This window comes from Echinops telfairi, unplaced genomic scaffold (genome assembly GCF_000313985.2).
Source record: "Echinops telfairi isolate 266 unplaced genomic scaffold, ASM31398v2 ScPeMD7_5805;HRSCAF=6673, whole genome shotgun sequence".
NCBI classification, from domain to species: Eukaryota; Metazoa; Chordata; class Mammalia; order Afrosoricida; family Tenrecidae; genus Echinops; species Echinops telfairi.
In genome coordinates, this window is record NW_022109704.1 from 1524845 (window position 1) to 1534824 (window position 9980).

Here is a 9980-nt window from a genome sequence, read left to right on the forward strand (position 1 = left end):
AGTGGAGTGCAAATGTTTTGAGAATGATGAGGGTAACAAATGTACAAATTGCTTTACACGATTGATGTATGTATGGATTGTGGTAAGAATTGTATGAGTCCCCAATAAAATGATTTTTTAAAAAATGGATCACAAGCCTAAACTTAATAGCTACAAATGTGGAGCAACCACTTCAGTGAGGTGGATCCACAAAAGGTTTAGGTGGATCCTCAAAAGGTTACACACAGAGTTACCGTATGACCCAGCAGGACCACATCAAGGTGCATAGGCGAAAGAAATGAAACATGTGTCCAAAAAACACGTGTCGACAATGTTCAGGGCAGCGTTATTCATAAGAAAACACAGAAACCTCTCAAAGGTCCCAGAGGTGAAATATGGATCAATTAAATGTGGTATATCCATACAGTGGAATATTATTTGACCAAAAAAGGGGGGGGAATGAAGTACTGATACATGTTAAAACATGAAAGACTACATATGATTGGATTTGTGTGAAATGCCCCAGGCGGCAAGTCTATAAAGCAGAACGGAGAGGATTGCCCAGGGCTCAGGAGAATGAAGACCTTAGAGATGACAACCAAAGGGCAGAGGCTTCTCTTTGGAGAAGATGAAAATGCTCGAAAGCTGACTGTGGTGACGGATGTACCACTGTGAACACCCGGAAGCCATTCAACTGTACACTTTCAATGAGTACACTTTATGTTATCTGAGTGATAGCTCAATACTATTTTTTTTAAGAGCAAAAACTATAAAACTTCTACACAAAGAAAAGATTTGTGTGGTTGGGTGAAGCAGGTTCCTCAGAAGAAAAAGCATAATTCACAAATGAAAACCTGACGATAGGAGCTTCATTAGCATTTTAAATGTCTCTGATAGACAGTTAAGAGAAAAGAAGGGAAAGGCAAGCTGCAGAGTGAATGTTTTGTAAACCATCTATCTGATAAAGGACTTACATCTATAAAGAACACAAGAAAACAAGCAGATACACAACTCCATTTTTAAACAGGCCGGAGACTGAGCAGCTCGTCACCCACTGTGAATAAGGATGCAACAAGGGTCCAGCCACTCAGAAAACAGTTGGGCAGACTCTTATGAGGCAATACTTACAATTACCCTGTGACCCTGCAATTCCACCTCTAGGTATGCATCGTACATACTCGAGTATAAGCCGACCCGAGTAACAGCCGAGGCACCTAACTTTCTCACAAAAACTGCCGTTAAAAATGTGCTGAAAACTCGGCTTATACATGAGTGAGTATATATGGTACTCAAGAAAAAGGAAAACACAGCCACATAAAGAGCTGTCCATTAACATGATCTCAGGGCAGCTTTGGGCCATAAATAGTCAAAAACTGGAAGCAACCCAGAGGTGCATCAACAAATGAGTGATAAAAAACCACCCAAGACCTGCCCAAATAAATCCATCAAGGAACACGATGATTCAAAAGGATCACACTCCTGATATATATGCAACAGTGTAGATCTTTAAAGGGTTATATTAAGAGAAAGAAGCCAGACACAAAAGATCACCTAGTGCATGATCCTTTTATTTACCATTCTAGAAAAAAGCAGATCCATGGTTGGCAGTGGTGGTTGGAGAGGGCTGACTACAAAGGGCATGAGGGAACTTCTGTGAGTTGGAAATGTGATCTATCTGGATTGAGGGGGCCAGAAACACTTAAAATAGATGAATGTGAATGCAAGCAAATTATGCTCAATAAAGGACAGTCTGTAGTTTTATTTTCTTTCTCAAGTTTAGAGAGGTTCCCGAGGTCTTAGGTAATTCCCAAAGGATTCAACTCTGCTTACTTTTGGGATCTGGCCTTTATTTCAACTTCTCACATGCTTTATGATTCAAAGAACAGCACACTTTTACAGTACAAAACTCTCAATTTCGTGCACAGGGTTCTCAGATGACAAAGACGATGCTGATCTAACAGCTGCTCAAGCTGTGTGCTGGACTGTAGGAAGAGGAGCGGGGCGTCAGGCCTGGCTTATCGACAGCCCTCACTACGCGGACACCACCAACCACCCTGCTGCCGAAATCAAAGACAACTTGAAACCCTTACTGATGCAGATCAAAGACCATAGACTTCAGCACAGATTATAACTCGACCCGAAAGGAAAACAAAAGAAGAAATCCTCGCAACTGGAACAATCAACATCGTCATGATAAATGGAAAAAATATCAAAGTTGTCAAGGATTTCATTTTACTTGGATCCACAATCAGTGCTCACAAAATCAGCAGTCAGAAATCAAATGATGCATTCCATGGTCAAATTTGTTGCAAAAGATCCTTTAAAGCCTTCAAAAGTGGAGATGTCACTTTGGGGACTTAGGTGAGCCTGTGTTCCACGCGCCTATGAAAGCTGGACATGGAAGAAGGACAAATGAAGTATTATGAATGCAGTTCAGTTATGGCGCCAGCAAATCACACTGCCTGTGCCCTGGGCTGCCAGGAGAACATGTCTTGGAAGGAGTACAGCCAAACCCTCCGTGGGAGCAAGGATGGGGAGAGTTCACCTCACATACTTTGGATACGCTTATCAGAAAGGATCATGACGGGCATCGTGTTCGGTGAAAAAGAGGGCGGCCCTCAACAAGATGTGAGCTAACACCGTGGCTGCAGCAACGAGCGTCAAGACGGAAATCACTGAGAGGCTCACTGAGGACCAGGCAGTGTTTTGTTTTTGTTACACATGGGGTCACTTGACATCACCTGACAACATCTGCTCTAGCTCCGTTACAGATGCAGTCAAACATGATCTGCTCTTCCTGGGATTTTTCTCGCTTCCTTGCTTTTCGTATCTCCGCACTGAAAAAGATTTATCATACTGACTAGTGGCACATTCTTATCCACGGGGCAAATTCCAGCCACAGGGCCTGCAACTTTAGTCAGCAGGTCAGCTTTAAACAAAGGAATTTATCTGCCAATATTTAATAGGACACACTGCATTGTGTACAACAAATAATGACTACTTCTCATTACAGCACATTCTTAACCCTATAATGCCGTGACGTTTTCATAACATTTAATTAAAATGTATATATTAATATATATATAGATAACTATGAAAGTATAAAAACAAAAAAAATTTTTTCCTGAAATTAAAAATTCAGGCATTATAGGGTTAAATAATAAAAGGCACGTAGGGCATACTGCAACCAACAGAAACTGTAAGCAGAATGGGCTATCAGTGCAATTAGACCTTCGAGAAGAAACAAAGGCGTGCTGGAAAGGAGCTGGCACACACGGCCCAGAAGTCAACATGGGCTTTCTTGCGTGGCCTACAACACAGCAGCAATGATCGGGACACGTGAACCAGCCCGTGTGAATTGCTCTGAGCATAATGAGCACCTTGAGGAGAAACACGAGTTAATCATTCACACAGAGACCTCTGAACACCAGGAAAAAACAACCCCAAACCCCATGATGTGGGGGGGCTGGAGGGCACATGTGGGTTCTGAAACGGTTGAAGCTCTGTATTACCTGATGTTTTGGAAGACATCGCCTTTGTTAATAAATCTTGCTGTTTCAGCTTGTTCTACAGCCCCCGAGTCAGCAGTGAAAGACTGCTATTTGCAAAGCAATAGGCAACAACCAAAAAAGATAAATAAAAACACAAAGCAAACTAAAATAGACAGACAAAAAGCGCTTCACCCAGATAGTGTAAGATATGACAAAATAATAATTTATAAATTTCAAGGGTTCATGAGGGAGGGGGGAACAGGGAGAGAGGAGGAAAAATGAGCTGATACCAAGGGCTCAAGCAGAAAGCAAATGTTCTGAGAATGATGATGGCAACAAATGTACAAATGTGCTTGACACAATGGATGGATATATGAATTGTGCTAAGACTTGTACGAGCCCCCTATAAAATGATAAAAAACACACACAAAAATGCTTCACCCTTGTTTGCAACTGCCCAGGCAGCAAAGTTAAAACTGTTCTGAAAATATGATGGAATTACAGTTAAGCAAAAGAGGACTCCTCTTCATTGATTCAGTTCCTCTACAGTAAACCAGTATCAACGTCTTTTATTGATGGTTGGGCCCATCTTCCTGATAAGCTGACCTAAGTCGCAGTCTTTCATCCCTTGGCTCTAACATAGGTCATACATGATGAGATGGAGGAAACAAAAGCTAGAGACTTTAGGATTGAGTTGGGCTGACACTCACCACAAACTTCTCACCATTCTGCTCCACATGTTTGTATGTGGGGACCGATATGGGCACTGCTTGCTTTTCTGTGTAATCATAAAAGGATTGTCCCAACGAGTCGTCACTGGGGTCTAGGTTATCCGCCTCATGAGGAGGTACAGATAACACTGTCAAGATCAACTCCTTCTCGCCTGCTCGGATCAGGTCCACCACCTGCTTGTGTGTCGCCCCCTCAACATTCACGCCGTTCCTAAGGGGAAAAAGGGAAAAAGACAATCCCATAAACCAGAAGGGTCCAAACAACTTATAGCTTCACCCTCCTGCCCCCACTCCAGTTCCACTTGACATGAACCCTAAAATCAAAAGATTATTTTGGTTCCAGGAAAGTTAGGTTTTCACAGAGCCTGGTGAGAAAAGCTGGAGTGTGAATTCATGGTGGGGAGAATGGAAACAGGTGAGAGGACCTGCCCTTCCTCAGACTAGAATCCCACCGAGAGTTCAGGAAAGCTCAAGGAAAACACGGTGACGCCCGGGGGAAGACAGCTTTTCAAACCTAACGGTCCAACTTCCTCACCCTAGGCTCGCAGTACACAGTACGATCAAAGTGGCTCGGACCAGCCTACCATTTGAACGACCGTCTCTGTCCGCTTTCAACCTCCTGGGCCTCTGTTTAAAGAAACTGTTCACAAAACACTTATCTTCACCGGTAAAGGAAAAAGGAAAAGACTTAAACCGATGACTCAAGGTCATTTCTTTATATTTATATCCAATTTCTCCTCACAGCCCCAAATTAGTCGACTCTGCTTTCCTTTGCCAAGTTTCACTGCCTTGAAAGTGAAATGGCATATTTATTTCCATACACAACTAGTTTCCCACATCGATTGGTTTTTAAATGGCAAGGAGATTTCTCTCGGAAATCTCATCCACTGACCCAACTTCCTTTTATCTCCCAATCACTTCATTTCCTCTCATAGGAGCCTACTTATTTTCTGGTCTGTGCTATCATACTTGAAGAACGGCATAATGAGCTCAACATAGAAAATACAGGAAAGGGTTTCAAAAACATCAAGGAAAATTCCCATGCTCTTCCAATTCCATTTTCCCATGAACTTTTCAAAGCCCCTCCCCTCTGTTTAGGGTTTCAGAGTATATCAACCTACTCGCTCTTCCTCCTGTTTCACTGTACTGAAAAGTCTGAAACAAGGAAAAGCAGAAACTTAAAAGAACAATCATTTTTGTCAAGAAAGATGCTGAGTCTCACAAAACTTCTTCCACAAACCCAACTACCTTCGCAGACCGCTGACCCAGCCTGCTGTCTCAGCATATGCCACTGGGCAGCCGGCGTGGAGGCTCCCTCCCACGGCTGTCTGTCCCCAAAGAGTTAGGAAAGACACACCTGGCCACTATTCATGTGGTATTTAAAGCCTTGAAACTCTTTTTCACTCCAGTTCCAAACCATTAGGATCGCTACTTCGTGAAAATGATGCTCAGTTTAGTTACAAGCCTTCCATAAACGTTTCAGTCATGGCAATGGTCTCTGTCAGAGTCTGGTATCTGAAACATCCATCTATGTAAACAGGACAGGCCATCTCACCCCGCAGGCCTTCTTCCTTGTTTTGGGCTTAACAAACAAGACAGTAAATTCAGCACTTCTGACATTTCACAGTCTAAAGTCTAATCTATAGACAAACTATTCAGTAGTTTTACATGGACTAGCTGTAGGAAAGAACGAGGTCCTTTTCACTGAATAGACATCGGGCCTTTTACGTTTTGGAAGAAGTCAGGCTAATGAACATGGCCAACAATTGACTCTTACAGCAGGTTGGGTCAACCGAAAAGAAAATGAGCTTTGGACTGACATCTACCTGAGTTCAAATCCTGGCTCTGCCTATTGGTTTTGATCAAGTTAGCTAACCTTTCCTAGCTTTGCTTACATGTAAAATGTAACCGGTTGCTGTGAGAATGCAATCAAACATGTAACTTGCCCAAAACAAGGCCTGAACTTCACTCACACCAAAAGGCTTAAAGAGAAAAGAGTATTTTGCACATGTTGGTTATAAAGAGACAGCAGTTACATAGCAATGGAAATCTATAGTTAAGAACTGGAAAAATGCCTATTGTTAAAATAATAATAATTGTTTGATTTGAAAGCATCTACATAGCAGATTAGTTCAGCATTCCCATGATTTACATTGTTTGTTCTGTTCCATTGATCTAGCTTCCCTTCCTTTCTTCTCGGTCTCACCTTTTTATGCGTGTATGTAAATACTGACCACTCAGTTCACTGCTCACAGGTGACACTTTTCTTTGGCTAAAGGGTGGCCTTGAGAGAGAGCTCAGATTCTGTGTTTAAAGGGCGAGAGTCTCAGGGGTGTCCTCCAGTTTCTCTCAGTCCAGCAAGTCCGGCCTTTTCAGAAAGTTTAGTTTTGTTCTGATTTTTCCTCCATTCTATTCAGAACCTTCTAGCTGGTCTCTGGTCAGAACCATCTGTACTAGTAGCCAGGTACCATCTAGCCCCTCTGGGCTCAGGTTTGAAAGGGTTCTCGTTAGGGTGGGCTAGCAGGTCTGTGGGGATTGCTTTCTTGTATGATCCTTTCTTTCGTGTCATGTAGGATGAGCAGAGCCCAACAGTTGCATCTTTTAGATAGCTGTGACAAGCTTTAAAGGCTCCAGATACTCCTCACCAAACTCAGATAGAGAACCCGATCTTTGTGAACGCAGATGATCCTGCGACCTAGTCCTGAGGCCCCCAAGCCAGTAAACCAATCCCATGAGCTGTTTGGATATGTCTATGAAGGCTCTGTAACTATACCTCTATGTGGTTCGTTATGTGTTTGTATGTGCAGCACAAACATATTTACACACATACTTCTGTATATGTGTCCATGTCTATATACACACATGCATTTACTTGTGTATACCTCTTTATACACATATATGCATCCACATATACCTATGCTATCAGACATATTTGGGGGGGTGTGTTATTGACTATTGTTGCAAAATTATGTATGCTAATGCTATAGCATCTAGAGTACTTGTTCCCTTACTTCAGACACTTCTTGGTGTCTTTATGTTGGCCAAATGGTGTTGACGTCACCCATGTCTGGTCTTATCTCTCCCATCACTAAAAGTAACAAATGTCGACTATCAAGTAAATGATTCCCTGCCCTCCACCCCTCCCCACTTCCCCAGCCCTGGTAACCATCAAACCATCAAAGAAATTTGGTTTCTGTGTATATTTACTCTGTTTTTTCCCTTTAAATAATGCATAATAGTATTTGCTTTTTTGTGATTAACTTCTTTCACTCTGATTTGGCTTATTTGATGGCAGAATAAAGTTGAAGAAATAAAGGTCAGAAATCATCTATCTCTATGATCTTAGCTTACAAATATCTATGTGTTTTTGTTGTTGTTTAACAAGTTGGGGAAAACCAATACTTTCAAAACAGACCAAAACATACTGAGTACTAAAGATTTTTATGTGAGGGCAGTTCATTTTAGCAGATGAGCACTGTGGAGACAGTTACTTTGCAGCTCCCTAACGGTTCTCCATTGCATGGAGAATTACTCTTAGCCCGGGGTACTCTAACAATGTCCTCAGGGATCTGTGAATCCCGGAATTGGGATATAAAGTTATATGCTTGTATGTACGCATTCCAAAAATAAAGAAGGAGTGCTCCTTAGAAGCAAGGATGGCAAGATTTCAACTTGTATACTTTGGACATGTTGTCCGGAAACTTAAAGAGAAGGGCATCATGCTCGGCAAAGTAGAAGGGCAGGGAAGAGAGGGAGGACCTCAACAAGGTGGACTGCCACCAAGGCTCACGCATGCTAACAACTGTTAGATGGCACAGGGCAGGGCAGTGTTTCCTTCCGTTGTGCTTAAGGTTAGAACGGATTAGATGGCACCTAGCAACAATACATGCATTGTTTTCTTCTTAGAGGGAGTAGCCAAAGCTTGTACTAGCTTCAAAGGAGAAGACATTACCTTTAAAAGGTTAAGAATTACAGCTTTCAATGCACATCTCTACCCAACTCAGTCTTTAAGTCAGAATACACATTGTATCTAGAATCACTCACAGAAACAGGCTCAGAAAAGAGTAAGAGAAACCTAGGTGAGGAAGAGGAGACTGTCTACTCCCGTAGAGATCTAGAACTAGTCTTGGCAACCCAGTGGGGCAGTTCTGTTCTGCCTCGACTGGATGGCAACGAGTTTGTTTTGTTTGGCTCAAGGCTGAAAACAGCCAGGGAGCCATGGTGAAGGTGCCTTTAAACCTGCTGGCTGAGGTTTCACGCTACTAATTAAGATCCAGCTTCACACTGCCTACCAAGCAAAAACATCCTGAAGAACTGTTTCCTCCAGTGAAACAGACAGAGGAAGAATTCTCAGTGTCACATTTTAAACATACTTGTGCTAATCCTTATCTGGTTCAACTCTAGAAGGAATGCTACACCTGCCATAATTTAACACAAAGCTGGATTTGTCAGAGAATGAAATGAGGTTAGTAAAAACCTCAGGCTGTCTGATTTCAAAAATTAAGGATTAAAGGTTCTTCATGGTCATAAAAATGTTGATACAGTATCTCTTTTCCACAGCAATGCTACTATACCAGGCTCAAATTAGGTGTGGCCCAATTACTTGGGCAATTCTGATGCCATCATGAATGTAAAATAAAAAATCTGCAATAAAAGAAAAGTTCAGTGGTACAGACTTCTGCTTCGAAGTATGTTTTGGAGTCTGGAAAACTTTGGTTTGGCAATCACCGCTGCCATTTAGCATATGTGAACCTAAAGTGAACTATCTTCTCTCACTAAGCCTCCATTTCTTATCCATAGCTAATAGCGTAGCTCTAAGAATTAAAACGAGGTAACACTTAGCACAGGATTTAGACCATGACTAAACACTCAATAAACGAAAACTATTCACTCATGCTATAGATTTATATCAGGGAGGCAAGCAGGTGGGTAGTATTTTGGTCTTTCTACTACCAATTTCCTTTGCCTTTCTTCAGTTTTTACAACTCAAGCTAGTTGGAATGCTTTGAATATGAGTCATTGCGCTCTTAACCAATGCTAACAGAGATAAGAAAGTCCCTTTCATAAGACTACTGCATCACAGAACCACCAAACCCTCCACAATACAAAACAAAACCCAAAACTTGCTCCCATCTAGTGGATTCTAACTCCCTGTGATCCTGACACCAATTACAATCGCCCCTGTGGGTTTGCAAGATTGTAACTCTTTGCAGAAGTAGAAAGCCCAACATATAACCCAATCCACCCCCGAGAGCGCCTCCCATTAAACCCTAGAACACACAAAAGATTTATCCCTCTAGGCGTCTACAAATGAAAGGAAATGACAAACTCTCTCTCTCACACACACACACATATAATTCCAAAAGATATGTAATTAAGCAAAATATTAACTGATTCTACAATGCTACCTATAGAATCCAAGCAGTGTGCACACAAGTGTTCTCTGTGAAATTATTTTACCTTTTCTGGTGCAAAAATTTCCTAATAAAATGTTGGGGGGGAAAGTTTAGAACAAAAGCGTTTAAATCTACAAATAAGATCAAAAACTTGTCCCATTAGGCAACTCAATGGTGCACCGTTTCTGTTTTCAGCATTACATGGATACACTCTATAATGTAAATAAAATTATTTAATTTTTACATTAGATCAACATTTGGCCTACTGGGAGAGACCTGTGGCTAGCTGATGGGAGTGGCTTCAAATAAGACTCCTAATGAAGCAAAGTTAGCCAGCTAGGGAAATTGCAAAGCTAATATAAACACTCCCAGAAGCAAGAGAA

General features: G+C 41.7%; 1 protein-coding gene across 1 annotated transcript in view; it reads right to left on the bottom strand.

Moving 5' to 3' along the window:
* SNX27 (sorting nexin 27) overlaps positions 1-4459 on the bottom strand; it is a 53133-nt gene extending 48674 nt beyond the window's left edge. Inside the window, exon 1 of the mRNA XM_004716630.2 lies at positions 4181-4459. Coding sequence (XP_004716687.1) covers positions 4181-4444 — 264 coding nt within the window. The 5' untranslated portion in view covers positions 4445-4459. The remainder of the gene's footprint in view (positions 1-4180) is intronic.
* Between the last annotated feature and the right edge of the window lie 5521 nt (positions 4460-9980).